We start from the raw sequence: 15383 nt of genomic DNA on the forward strand, positions 1-15383 counted from the left end.
ATTATACCAAAGTGCAATTTCTGTTACTTGAGACTAAATATAAACACAATTGCATATAATGTTCAGGATTCTCTGGCTACATGTCATTCAACCCTGAATAATACGGATATATGTGGGAAATAGACAACCCAGCCCCTCCACCTTTTAAATGTTGGGATACAGCCATGATCAAAAACTTAGATTCTAATGAATAGTTAAGGGTTGGGTTTTTTTTTTGCAGAAATAACAGAATAACATTTGGAAGGGACCTTGGAGGTCTTCTAGTCTAACACCCTGCTCAAGAAGGAAACCCTATACCATTTTAGACAAGTAATTGTCCAATTCTTCTTAAAAATCTCCAGTGTTGGAGCACCCACAACTTCTGGAGGCAAGCCATTCCACTGATTAATTGTTCTAACTATCAGGAAATTTCTCTTTAGTTCTAGGTTGGTTCTCTCCTCCGAGTGGTTTCCATCCACTGATTCTTGTCCAGCCTTCAGGTGGTTTGGAGAATAGACTGACCCCCTCTTCTTCGTGGCAACCCCTTAGATATTGGCACACCGCTATCATGTCACCCCTAGTCATTCTTTTTATTAAACTAGACATATCCAATTCCTGCAACCATTCTTCATAGGTTCTAGCCTTCAGTCCCCTAATCATCTTTGTTGCTCTTCTCTGCACTCCTTCTAGAGTCTCAACATCTTTTTTATATCATGGCGACAAAAACTGGTTGCAATATTCCACATGTGGTCTTACCAGGGCATTATAAAATGGTATTAACACTTCACGTGATCTTGAATCTCTTCCTCTTTTAATGCAGCCTAGGACTGTATTGGCTTTCTTGGCAGTTACAACACACTTCTGGTTCATATTTAAGTGATTATCTACTGGGACTCCAAGATCCCTCTCGCAGTTGCTACTATTGAGTCAGGTACCACCTATTCTATACCTGTGCATTTGGTTTTTCTTGCCTAAATGTAGAACCTTACTTTTCTCACCATTGAATTTAATTTTGTTAGATAGGGCCCAGTGTTGAAGTCTGTCAAGGTTCAGAGGTATTGTTCTATGTTAGGACTTTTTTTCATGCTCTGAATGAATCTTGTCAATAGGTGTGTTCAAGAGAAAAAGCATTTTGCTTTCTAACCTAAACATCGTTTGGCCATATATTGTTCTTGTTTTACCGATATATTATGAAAGAAAAGAGGATAGAATTATGTGCCTCCCTTTCCCTTCAACAGAAACGGCAAAATAAACTATTTTTCCTAACAAAATTCCTTGATAGATTCATCTACTTTGCCAGGACCCATGGAATTTGCTACCTAGAGCAGCTTTTCCCTAGATAAATCTGAACTGCAATTCCCTATATTCGCTGCTGGGAATTCTGGGATTTGCAGCACCGAAAGATCTGATGATTTCCAGGTTGGAGAAGCCTGCCTTAGATGCAAGTAATTACACTGTTTTATAGGTAACGCTAAAGGCAGTTTAGATTTTTTTAAAAAAAATTTTTTTTGGCTCTGCACAGCTTTCTTCAGCTCTGATGATCATAGGCTACCACTCGTCTTCTGTTGCCTTCACCCTATCATTTTTTTTTTTTAATTTGATTTATATGCCGCCCTTCTCCGGAGACTCGGGGCGGCTTACAATGCGCTAAGCAATAGCCTTCATTCTTTTCTATATTTATAAAAAGTCAGCTTATTGCCCCCACAAACTGGGTCCTCATTTAACCTACCTTAGAAAGGATGGAAGGCTGAGTCAACCTTGAGCCTGGTAAGATTCGAACCTGCAGAAATTGCAGGCAGCTGTGTTAATAACAGGGTGCATTAAACCACTGTACTACCAAGGCTCCTTTTCCAAGGCTTTCTTTTGTTCTCTACTTTTAACAACATATTGCTAGAAGAGAACATAAAGCTGATTTACTGCAGTTGTTAGGCTATTTATTTTACATATTATTTATGTTTGCCTGCCTCCTTGCTGACAATGTGCTCTGACATGCCTGATTTTAGCTTTAAACTTACCTGTGGACTTTGTCATAGTTCTCTCCAATATTCACCAGAAAATGGAAGATAAATACCATTATATCCAGTAGATAAAAGAAATCTATTATTGCTAGTCCTATGGATACAGAACATCTGACAACTTCTATTTCAGATTTAAATTAACAATTAATTTAATTAATTGTTGTACACTGCCCAAAATCCCTCTCTGGGGGAGACGGGTAGTTCAGAACTGTAAAAAAAATAAATTTAAATAAATAAGTAAATAAATAATCTCACAGTTGTTCTGAAAGTGGTACATTAGTATTTTTCATTTTAGTGCTGCTCTTGCAGCACCTTGCACAGCACACTTAAATTTAACACGCTTCACAATGGGGGAGATGGTGTCCCCTCCTCCTCCTGGAGCCCATTGCGACGCAGAGCATCAGCCATAGCCCGGCCGGGCCAGTATCTCCCCGAGCGATTGAGGTGCGCAGCACCAAGAAGCGCTGGAAGAAGCATACACGAGATGAGAGGCAAGTACGGGGCGCTTCTCTCCCGCTCTGGAATATGGATCGAGTCTCTATCCCTACCGTCGCCCTTACCTTCTCAGGCCACATGAGGAGTTACTGGAAAGGGAGAGTGAGGGGCAGGGCCAGCCAGCCGGCAGGGAGCCACAGCAGGGGGACAAAAGAGCTTCATTTATCTGAGAACCTGAAATGACTCTTGATTTAAATCATATGGTAAAAAGCGCCCAAAGAAGAAGAAAGAATATCAGCAAACAAAAAACAAAAAACCCAACCCTCACCTGTTTTTGGAAATGGTTCAAGAGGTAATACACACACACATGAGAGAGAGTGAGAGAAAGGGGGGGGGAAGAGAGAGGGAGGGAAAGAGGTAGAGAGATGAGAGAAAAAAGGGGGAAAAGAGAGAAATGAAAAAATGATGGAGAGAATGAGAGAGGAAAAAGAAACAAATGAGAGAGAGAAGGGGGAGAGGGACACAGAAATGAGAGAGCTGGAGGGAGACAATGAGAGGGAAAAGGGAAATGAGAGAGAAGGGGAGAGAAAGAAAGGAAAGAAAGAGAGGGAGGGAGGGAGCGAGCGAGAGGGAGAGGAAAAAAGAAAAACACAGGGAAGGAGGGAGGGAGAGAGAGAGAGAGACCCATTTCCCATAGAAAACACCTGGAGTCACAAAACCCGGGTATGCATGGCTGGGGGGGATGTCATGTGACTGGGAGTGATGTTGAGTTGGCCATGCCCACCCAGGTTTTGTGGCTCCCAGTGATTTCTTTTCTGTGGGAAACAGGTCCAAATGGCTCTTTGAGTGCTTAAGGTTGCAGACCCCTGGTCTAAGTGCTACCGCTATTGCTAATATACTATAAAATATCTAATTTACACAAAATGTGTTATTACAGCACGGCCTATATAAAGTTGGTATAAGGCTAGAAACCGGGAATTCTGCCTTAGGCATAAAGACAGCTGGGTAATCTTGAAACAATCACTCTCTCTCAGCCTAAGAAAGAAAGCAATGGCAACCCACTTATCTTGTCAAGAAAACTGCAGGGACTTGTTCAGGCAGTCACCAGAAGTCAACATTCATTCAAAGCTGCCTGCACACACAAAAATAGCCTTCCCCAATAGGATGCCTTCCATGTATTTCTATTATATATAATCCCTAACCAGCATGTTCAACAGTTAGGGACTGGGAAAATCAAAATCAGATACTGTATTTCTGAACCATTTAATTTGAGAAGACTGAAATAGAGGCATTCATTTTGAGGAGGAGCTAAGGATTAAAACATTGGGCGGGAAAGAGCAAAGCAACCTAGAAAGGTGTGCAAAAATGTAAGACTACCAGAAAAAGCCTTATATTTTTGCAGTGGGTACAAAAAAAATATCCCAAATTGTTAGAGAGCTTGGAGGACCAAATCTAATAGCTATGAGCTATTGACCATAAGAAGAAAATTGTAGATGGAGAGTTAGGGATTTACCCTCTGGGCTTTCTTTGTTCAACATTCTATTGCTTTTTATCTGAAAGAAAATTAATCTGAGATCCCTTCAATTCTGACTTCTGTGCATAGGTTCTGACTCTTTTCCTGCTACAATGTAGTTATCCAAGGCCAGTCTTTGATTAGCCCTATAATGTATTTTCGGTAAATACATTATCTATTATAAATTACAATCCTCGTTTCTGATGCAGCTGTCAATCTTGTGTCACTAATACTTGCTCAGGTTAAGCTCCCACTCTCAGAAATGATTGTATTGACACCTGTAGAATACTCCAGTCTCCAATACAAATTACTAATGTTTATGATTGTCCTCTTTTTCAGCCTTTTTGCTCTTGTTTATGTTTCAGTGATTTTAGGCAGCTACTTTTTAATTTTAAAAAGTAATTGCTGCATTTTCTTTATTTCACCTTCACCTTTATTTTATTATTGTAAAGGTAGTATGGGCAGCAGGGTGGGGAGCAGAAATTCACATTAGAAGACCAACTCTGCCCCGAATGGCACCATATCAATTTTTTTCTCTTTAGGAAAGCTGTATGCCTTACATCAATATTTTCTGGAAGATCAGTTAGTTCTCAGATGTGGTCTCTAGGTGACTAGTCAGCAAGCCCACTCTGTCAAATATATAGTGGTTGGTGGTGTTAAAATCTTGTTTGACAAATTGAATTCTTCTGATATCCATTTAACACTTGGGCTTATTGAGGAATATGTGCAATAAGGCAAAAAGACTTCTCATTTGTTGAAAGTAGCCTTTTAGATGCCATTATTGACATTTTAGGTGCATTCAGAAGTAGTATGCCTGATTTAATTGTTTCCCACTGTGATGTGGCCTTCTGACTATTCTCATCCCTTCGGTGTCACCTCTTCAGGTTCTCTTGTTGTCCAGTTAATCTCTTAAATTTTTTCTACTAAGGAAGCCCTATTAAAAATATGATAAGCTTTCTTTGCAACTGCTTCTTCTGCAGAAGGGATGTTAAAACATTGCCATATGCCTTCATCCTGTTTGGCAGTTGTCTCACTTGAGAGAGGCCTCAGCAGGCTTTTACTACAGACAACTGTTTAGTAACCAGTGGTGGGATTCAGCCAGTTCGCACCATTTTGGGAGAACCGGTTGTTAAATTTCTGAGCAGTTTGGTGAACTGGTTGTTGGAAGAAATCATTAGGGCAGAGAACCGGTTGTTAAATTAATTGAATCCCACCACTGTTAGTAACCATTATATCACCCGTGAATATAATACTGGTGATCATTACCCCAAATTGGTTTTTGTAGACTGTTCCCTTTCTGCATCTGATAAAGCTTTTCTTTTTTCTGATTCAAAAATGCAGAATTAGTGACAATTTATGTCCATTTTTACTTAGAACTGCTTACGTGATCTTGCTCAAACTCTATTGCACATAGTATTTTACACAGATATTTGCTCTAAGGTAGTCATTTTACCTTTGTTTAAAAAAACCATTAAATATCTCTACAGCTACAAATCAGATATTCTTGTATTTCCTGAGCAAATGTTTTGAAATGTTAGTAAAATATATATCTCTGAGAACTTCCTCTCTGTTTGCGTACAGTTTATGCGATGGAATGTAGTGAGGAGATGGATCCCCATGAGAGTGGGGGGGTGCATTCCAGAAGAGTAAGAGGCAACTTAGCCTAGATATTATGTGTGAGAGAAAGAGGACAAAGACAGCACCTCCCTAATAGTTCTCAGAGTATATTGTAAATGCAGATAGTAGAATCCTTAGTCTGGCAAGGTTTTGTCTGTAGGTGTGGAACAATAAAGAACTCACCTTGGAAGAATTGCCACTTGTCCTTTTTTATTTTGGGCCTGACAGTTTATTAGTTGTCCTCTTGGTATTACAGGTAATCCTCAATTTACGACCACAATTGAGCCCAGAATGTCTGTTGCTAAGTGAGAAATTTGTTAAGTGAGTTTTGCCCCATTTTTCAACTTTTCTCCCCACATTTGTTAGTGAATCACTTCAGTTCTTAAATTAGTTATACCGTTGTTAAATGAATCTGGTTTCCCCATTGACTTTGGCTTGTCAGAAGGTCGCAGAAGATGATCACATGCCTCTAGGACACGGCAGCCGTCATTAATGGTAAGTCAGTTGTCAAGTAGCCAAATCTAAATAAGGTGACCATGTGGATACTGCAACGGTCATAAGTGTGAAAAACGGTCATAGGTCACTTTTTTCAGTGCCGTTGTAACTTTGAACAGTCAGTAAATGAACTGTTGTAATTCGAGGACTATCTACAGTAATATGGAAATCATTCAAACCTCGCCCACAATTTTATTAATAAAATTCTCAATTCATTTAGAGATTAAATCAGACCATAGAAGAAGTAAACTGGCAGCCTTTAATATAGATCCATCCTTCCTGTTTTTTTTTCACAAGATAAAAAAAATAGTGCTGTGTCCAAGTATTTGCTTCCTAAGGAAGTGTCCTGTTTTCATGTTAGGGCAGTATCCTGTCTACTTTCTTTTGTTTGCCAAGCACCTTTAACAGCAAGTAATGGCATTTTTTAATCCGTTATGCGTAGACTTATCAGAATCCTTCCTTAGTGTTTTTGGGTAGCAAATACTTAACACACATGCTAATAAACTGGCCAACCTGCCTTCTTCTGCATGCATTTGCCTTATTCCTCTGGGTCAAGCAAGCTTCTGCTATATTGATTTCCCAGGGGAACTGCATTGCCTGACATTTGTCAAACAGCTAACTATCCATCTTCTCTTAACACTGCAGATTAGAAACTAGAGCACAGTCAGATGCTGTTTTCAGATGGGCAGTCTTCAATAACCAGTCTGCCCTTCCATCAGCAAGCATAAATGTGTGGTACATGGAAGAAAGAGACTGGCTATCTTCAAGTGTGGGTCTTCAAAATGATAATGTGTGCTTTCACACAATCTACCCACCATCCTTTTTCAGGCAAATTTCTTTTCAGCCTACTGTGAGAAGCGTGCCTCTGCCTTACACAGCGTCTGTTTAAGCTCAAGGACCTAAATGGAGCTTCACAGAATTTGTGGTATTCCTGTGGAAAGCTTTGCCTTAGGATTTTTCAACATTGCTAAGTGTAAACGAACATTTGAAGAATCAGAATTGTAGAGTTAGCAGAATTAATGCACACTGAAATACTAAATATTTGGTGCATGTATCTTTATTCTTTGGCAAGGCTTACCAGCAGTGGTTTCTTTACTCATGTATTGTTTAGGAGCACCAGGGAAAAAAAGAGTGGTCATTTTTGTGGATGATTTAAACATGCCGAAACTGGATCGTTATGGCTCACAGCCCCCTATTGAACTACTTAGACAGTACCAAGACTTTGGAGGATTCTATGACCGAGATAAACTGTTTTGGAAGGAAATCCATGTAAGTCTATTTTCAGTGCCTCTGACTGTTCTAATTCCATGTTTCATTAGAGACATGCTATAAATAGTGCTAATTACGGTCTTCCTTCCCAAGGGCTGGATTCTGATGCATGTAGAGTTTTGAGGCTTGTTGTTTCTGTAAGACATTCTTCACTCCAGTTCATACAAGCAAGGAACACTGCATATAATGGAGGCTTTGCCCTGTAGAACAAGCTGTTGGTTTATTATTGTTCTCTGTATATATCTATGCCATATTTTTGTGTCACAGTTTTACCAAAAAGTGTCATTGCATTTGGAAGATTTCTCAATTGTTGTTGTTCTTGTTATTATTTAAATTTGTAACAGCCCGACTCTCAAGGACTCTAGACAATTGTAGCAGCAGGAGAAAGAAGGTAAATTCGGAGAGAAGCTATGTTCATAACAGAACATTCTGAACATTCCCTTTGCAAGTTGCTGTAGGCATGTGTATTACCTCCACATCCCATTCTTCCATCTGGAAGCTCAAATATTGCTTCATCTGATATTTTCTTTTCAGTGTCTGTTTGGTCCAGGCAGATATCGTATCATGCCATATCAATCTGCCAACACTGGGACAAAATGGCTGCTTTTCAGAGGTGCATTATTTTGCAATTTTTGGTCTAAAATGAAAATCAGAAAGGTTATGTTAAACCTCTCTAAAGCCTGAGGCTCCTATTTTGATGTGTAATCCTTCAATTTATGCTCCAAAATGGACTGAAAATATTCAGCGTTGGCTACCCAGTGACCTCCTAGCATGCATCTCCTAGCCCTAAGACAAAATATCAGGTTGGATCAGCTATAACTAGCAGGAGGGACCCTCAGGAGAAATGGAGGCAGGAATGATATATCATTTCCTTTTTTCAGGAAAAGCAACCATGGGTTATAAACTATTCTGTTTCAGAGAGAAAGCTCTTAATGGAATTTTCTCCTGGGTGCTTCTGTGTCCTGGCATGTCTGGGCTGGCTTAAAGCCTAAAAGCTATTTACGTCACCACAGGTGCCCAGTGCTTCCTAATCCTTCACCTCATTACTATGTGAATGATTAGGCTGGAAGGGAGAATGGGTGAAGGTGACCTCCCTCGTGTGCCCTTTTTTTCAGTGTGAGACCTATATCAGAGGGCACATGACAATTACAGCTGAAAGGAGCACGATGAAATAGCGTATGCACTTGACCTTTGCATGCTCTCTTCTCCAAGTCGATCATATCCTTGACAAACTGCCAAATAATATGGGGACCTTACCAGGAATGCAGCTGTACCTTGGCAGAAGTGGACTAAGATGTGACAGTGACTAGTGACTAGTGAATAGTGCCTAGTGAATAGTGCCTAGGATTCTGCAAACTATTTGAAAGAAGTGCTTTTTGCAAGGCAGATCAGCACAAATGAAGTGTCTCTCTCTCTCTCTTCAAAGTGTCAATGCAAGCTGCATCCTTTGCAAGGCTGCACAGTTGGTTTAAAGGTTTGGTTTTCTGCGTGTATATTGTTCTGTCCTCGCTACACATTACTCTGTTTGCAGATTGACGTGCAGCTAAACCCAGCTATCTTCCAATACAACAGACTGTGTGTGTAAATCTGGATGCTTTATTAAAGGAACAGGATGATTGAAACTGGGAAAATAGAAATACATGCAAAAATGAATGAATGAATGAATGAATGAATGAATGAATGAATGAATGAATGAATGAAGTTCTTGTTGATGCTTCTGTTTCCTTCTGAATGTTAAAGGAAATGGAGTCTGATTTCCCAGGATGCACTTGTTTTGGGAGTGAGGGTTCATGGGTAGATGACTCCTAAAGGGGCGGGTCCAGTGGTGGGATTCAGCCAGTTCACATTACTTCGGGAAAACCGGTTGTTAACTTTCTGAGCAGTTTGGCAAACTGGTTGTTGGAAGAAATCATTAGGGCAGGGAACCGGTTGTTAAATTACTTGAATCCCACCACTCGGCGGATCAGCTTCCAAACAATACATATTGGTATTTGGCCCTGGACACTAGATGGGGATAGAGAACAACAACAGTATATACACAAATTACTGTATTTTTCGGAGTATAAGATGCACCGGAGTATAAGACGCACCTATCTTTTTTGGTGAGGAAAAGAAGAAAAAGAAATCTCCCTCTGCCTCTGAGCAATTTTGCCTCCTTGCAGCAAACAGCCTGCTTTACTTTCATTTTCGTTTTCAGCATAGCTTGATTAGCACAAGGAAAAAAAAAACTGCTCCAGCAATTTACCTCTTTGCAGCAAGCAGCAGAGCCCTGCGCAAAACAGCTGAGAGCAAATCAGCTGAGAGTCGGGAGGCAGATCCAATCAACTTGTGCCAATTAGGCTGTGCTGAAGCTGAAAGGAGCTGTTTTTTCTTGCTGTTTGCTTGCAAGGAGGTAACTGCTGCGAGGCAGAGGCCAAAGGATGGGGGCCAGTGGGTGGGTGGGGTTACATTCAGTGTATAAGACGCACCTAAATTTTCACCCCCTTTTAGGGAGGAAAAAAGTGCATCTTATACTCCGAAAAATACGGTATATGCTGGGCATGACATATATTCCAAGATAATGTTTCTGCTGGGACTATTAGTAAACTAAGTGCCTATGTACACATGGACAGAGGGCCAGAAATAGCCTTTGAAGCAGACGTGAGACAGCGACTGTTTTAACACATTAAAAAGATGTTCCATTACTAATAGTACATTTTGTAAAGCACCTGTTTTGAATACTCTGCATGACACTGTGTATATTTTTTCCTAATTTATTAATGTCTGGTCACAGTCAGTAGTTGTGCTGTGATGAAGGTAAAATCTGCTGATTTTTTCCTGTAATTTAAACACCAGAAGAAACAATCCACTAGAGGACAGCAGTTTTCTGATCAAATTACTCTTGTACTTGGCTAGGTCAATATTTGTCAAATTCCTTGTGTTATGCCATCTGGATTCCTTTATATTCAAAACCATAGAAGAACACAGAATTGTACAAACTCAAGCTAAACCTTTATGCTCATAGAACAGGTATTTTGATACCAAATTAAAAATTGGAGTAAGAATAGAATATCTCAGTAAAGTATATTGAGTTATGGTTTACTTATAAATATATTCTTTGAAACGGATCTTTAGAAGTAATAGCACCACAGATTATTAACTTCTCACACAAATCATCTTCTCCCCAGGATGTAACTATTTGTTCAGCTTGTGCACCTCCTGGTGGCGGACGTAATCCAGTTACCCCACGTTTCATAAGACATTTTTCTATGCTGTGCCTTCCAACACCCTCTGAACATAGCCTTAAACAAATTTTTCAGGTGAGTACAACCATCTATGTACATAAAAGAAACACAAAATATATATGTATTTCTTTGGGTTTTCTGTTTTAGCATGTTGTTGTGTAGTGCTAGATCCAGACAGCTGGGCTAAAAGCTGCTGGTAATTTCATTTAGATCAGAATGTAAAGTAGCAAACGTACCTCTATAAATAAACAACCAGACCCAGGTTTCTGCTTAAAGCCAAAAGCAATTAAAACAATAGTTTTAATTGCTTTTCTGGTTTTTAGTATTGTTTCTGTTCTGGTGAGAATTTCGTTCTTAAAATAGGTGCTCTGTACACATCTTTTAAATAAACAAACAGGGTTAGACAAGACTGCCTTATGTTCAAACTGACAAAATTTACCTTTTTTCAGTTTGCTTTTTCTGGAGAAAAGGTTTTCAGGCTAAAAAACATCAGTACATTTAATGCTCATTTGTACAGATAATGTTCTCTGCATACCTTCCAGATGCATTCTTTCTTTCTGTAGCTTTACAAATTAAAGAAAATTATAGTATTTAAAAAAGCAAGATGGCAAGCCAAATCTATATGTTCCAGCTGTGAATGGATGAATTGCTCTGATGCACAGTGGAATTTTTTCCATCAGCTGCATTGATCCAGAACCTTGAGTGTGTTTGGCAATGAAAAATAACACTCTTGCTTTCAGATGCTTCCTTATTGCTTTAATTTGTTTGCAAATTATGAATTGGCACTCCCATCATAATAAATTGGGAATTTTGGTAGATGTAGAAAATGGTACTCAGAGTAGATGAAGAATTTCAGCACTTTTTACTGATTCTGGTTATTTAGGGTTGATATAGAGCTGTAGATTTTAGTGATTTTGTAAAACAAGACTGTTGTAAAAGAAAGAAACAAAATTAAATATTTAGCTTTGTGTTTTATATTATTTTTCCCTTGGTCTAGGCAATTCTGAAAGGCTTCCTAGCTGAATTTGCCCCAGCAGTAAAGCAATGTGCAAGTAGTATAGTGGAGGCTGCTGTTGAAATATATCAAAGAATGAGCATTGATCTGCTCCCAACACCAGCAAAATCTCATTATGTGTTTAATTTACGTGATTTGTCAAAATGTGTCCAAGGTAAGGTATATCTGTTTCATATAATAGTTTTTTGTTGTTCAAATTCTGTGCTCACATCTTCAGCAATTATTCTCTATAATTATCACATTACATACATTTAATTTTTTGGTTTTAGTACAGGTAGTCCTCAATTTACGACCACAACTGAGTCCAAAATTTATGATGTTCAGTGAGAAATTTGTTAAGTGAATTTTGCCCCATTTTACAGGTTTTCTTGCTACATTTGTTAAGTGAATCACTGCAATTCTTAAATTAGTAAAACGGTTGTTTAGTGAATCTGGTTTCTCCCTTGATTTTGCTTGTCAGAAGGCCACAAAAGGAGATCACATGAGTCTGGGACACTGCAACCATCATAAATGTGAGTCAGTTGTCAAGCATCCGAATGTAAATCACGTGACTATGGGGATGCTGCCACAGTCATAAGTGTGAAAAATGGTCATAAGTAACTTTTTTTAGTGCCGTTGTAACTTCAAATGCTCACTAAATGAACTGTTGTAAGTCGAGGATTTGTTCTCATATTTTAGCCATAAATAACATTATTGCTAGCATGCTTTCATAAAAGTATCATACTTAATATAGTATTTTTAGAACTACTGCCACATTCTTGAGCAAAGATGCCTATTTTGAAGAGGTTGGTTAGAGAAAACTTCAGATCAGAGTGGTACAATCTATACCAATCATACTCAAAAAGCAGATGAATCCAGTGCAATTACATATAGATAAAATAATTTATGTTATAGCCCTACTGAAATCTATAATAGGTAATGCCAAATATTGTAATAATATTTGCTGGCTTGTGTGGTCTGAAATTAATTAACTATGTATTTCTGATGTACTTTTATCCGAACAGAAGTGGACAATCCTATTACATTTATTGTATTTCCTAAAGCACACATAGAATCAGAGAATATAATGATTAGAATTTGTCTTGTGTTTCCCAACTTTGGTAACTTGTAGATGCAAGAACTTCAGATCCCAGAATTCCACAGCCAAGATGACCATTGCTGAGAATTCTAAGAATTAAAGTTCACATAACTAGAAGTTGTTGAAATTGAGAACATTAATTGGGTTCAGTTCCACATTTAGTGTAGAAATCATATTACTACATCTCCAACAGATGTCCATTCAGTTCCTGTTTTAAGTTCTTCCAGCGAAGAAAATCCACATGCTCTCCCACTGCAACCTATTCCACTCTAGGAACAGCTCGCAGCATTAGGAAATGCTACTTAACATCCAATCAAAATTTGCTTCATTATAATTTAAATCCATTTATTTTTGGCTTGTATTCTGAAACAACACGAAGCAAATCTACTCAGTCTTCTACATGGCAGCCATTCAAATGCATGTCTGACTGCAGTCTTCTCTTCTCCAGACTAAATATACCAAATGTCTCCAAGTGTTCCTCATAAATTTTTCCTTCCAGGACCCTAATTATGTTGGTTGCTTTCTTCTGGACACATTCCAGTTTATCAATATCCTTCCAGGAATAAAGACAATATTCTAGGTGTGGACTAAAAAAAAATAGAGAGGGAGGAAAGAATTTTCACCATTAAAAGTATCAAACTATATAGTGCAGGGCTATTTAATTTAAATATATGCATTAGTTCCAATCCTATGTCTACCTAGCAACACCTTTATTTTCAAGAATAGCTCTTGAGTTCCACATAGATCCCATAAGCATATCTGGAGGTGGGGGGGAAACCTAGGTGATTATATTAAAGTGTACCTCTCCCCCGCCATTTTATATGAACAACAATAATGCTGTCAACATTCCAAACACGGATAGGTTTTTCATTAGTGTATAAAATCAACTTTATTTGGTAAACTGGTAAGATTGCATCCTGCAGTCTTCTCTAGATATGATTATGTGATTAATAATAAACATGAATTAGTAGTATTAATATTTCCCATATTTTGGTTTTGAGGCAAGGAGGTGCTGCTTTTCTGCTGAAATGCTAGCATTGTAGAATAGCCTCTCAATGGAGGTCAAGCTGGCTTCCCCTATGCAGGGGGAAGTTTTTCAAAACCAAGCTTTTGCAGAGACCCTTCCCATGATTTGAATTGTGGTTGCTATATTCTATTTTCTTTTCATTTGCATAATTTCACTGTGTTTTTATTTTTCTGTGAGGAGGTTTTACATGGTATTTTTATGTGAGGCTCCAAGAATAATTTTTGATTGCCGTGGCATAGAAATATAATACAAATATTCCTTGTACTATAAAAATCCTTGTGCAGTTGTTTTCTGTGTTAGACATGACATTCTGTACAATGTTTCCAATAAGATAGATTGGTGTTTGCCTTATAGCAGAGAATGAAAAGAGCTGTAAACTAAATAGGTGTGACAAGTGGTTTACACTATTGCTGTTCAGTTCTGGAGAACCGGTAGCAGAAATTTTGAGTAGTTCGGAGAACCAGTAGTAAAAATTCTGACTGGCCCTGCCCCCATCTATTCTCTGCCTCCCAAGTCCCAGCTGATCAGGATGAAATGGGGATTTTACAGTATCCTTCCCCTGCCACGCCCACCAAGCCACACCCACAGAACCGGTAGTAAAAAAAATTGAAACCCACCCCTGGATCAAACCTAGTATTTTCCAACATGCATTTACATGATTTTCTTTTAGAAATTTGACTGAGAAGTCAACTTTCTCCTTTGGAACATTCTCCTTTACTTAACAAAATATGAATTACTAAAGAAACAGGAAGATTGTATATTCTTTGATTATATTTATTTTAAAAAAATTAGCTTCAGGACTATTCAAGTGGAAGAATAATTTTATTACCGTAAATAATAGCTGTAGATACCAATTTTAAGCTAGTATAGGAAAACATAGACTATAAAATAGCATCAAATAATTTGTGAGGGAAGTAATTTTCTAAATTTTTAATGACATTATGCAAGAAGACTGTTAACCTTATTTATTAATCATTTTAGGATGTTTATTAAAGTTAATGTATTAAATGAAATTAATTACCTTAACAGCATCTGAATTTGGTTCATGTATTCCATCCCAATAAATACAATATGTAGGAACGACAGTATTTGATAATAATATGAGAGAATGATAATAAATTTTTTACACAAAATTGGGTGATTATTGCAAGTTTTCCAGGGATAGCTTTTATTATCTCTGAGTATAGCTTAGTTTTTTTTGTGTGTCTTTTCCCATGTAAGATTGAGAGTATCTTGGTGACGTTTCGACGAGGTCCCACTCATCATCTTCAGGCTGGTGCCTTCGGCTTCGTGCCTGTGCAAGCAAAGCATGATCGGAGCTGCCGTCTCTATAAATACTGTTGGGGAGGTTTGGGGTGCTGGCTTTGTTGCTGTGAGTGGGTTGGTTGCCTGCCTTGTTACATCTTGATTAGTTGATGGAGTTGATGTTTGCAGATTAGTCGGCTGTTTCGTAACATCCTGTGTGGGTGAGGTCCTTGATGTGTGCCCATTAGTCTTTTTTGTTTTAACGACCTGGGTAATGGGCTGGGTAGTTGATGTAATGTCCTGAGCAAATCGCTGTGAAGCCACATCCTGGGCTTTGGTTTGGCTCCGAGTTTGAGGTCTTGCCATGTGTTCATGGCATGTGTCATTTTGCTTTGTGTGGGGATCGGAGGGGGGTGCAGCAGCTGGTGATGCTGCCATGGTCTGGCTTCTGGATGGTGGTTGTATTTC

General features: G+C 38.6%; 1 protein-coding gene across 1 annotated transcript in view; it reads left to right on the forward strand.

Annotated features, from left to right (window-relative positions):
* The window catches only part of DNAH6 (dynein axonemal heavy chain 6), a 184085-nt gene that overhangs the window by 64766 nt on the left and 103936 nt on the right, over nt 1-15383 (forward strand). Inside the window, exons 39-41 of the mRNA XM_070935458.1 lie at nt 7169-7326; nt 10494-10625; nt 11548-11719. Coding sequence (XP_070791559.1) covers nt 7169-7326; nt 10494-10625; nt 11548-11719 — 462 coding nt within the window. The remainder of the gene's footprint in view (nt 1-7168; nt 7327-10493; nt 10626-11547; nt 11720-15383) is intronic.

The sequence above is a fragment of the Pituophis catenifer genome, unplaced genomic scaffold (genome assembly GCF_029215685.1).
Source record: "Pituophis catenifer annectens isolate HBS135680 unplaced genomic scaffold, rPitCat1.0.hap2 SCAF_2, whole genome shotgun sequence".
Classification (NCBI taxonomy): Eukaryota; Metazoa; Chordata; class Lepidosauria; order Squamata; family Colubridae; genus Pituophis; species Pituophis catenifer.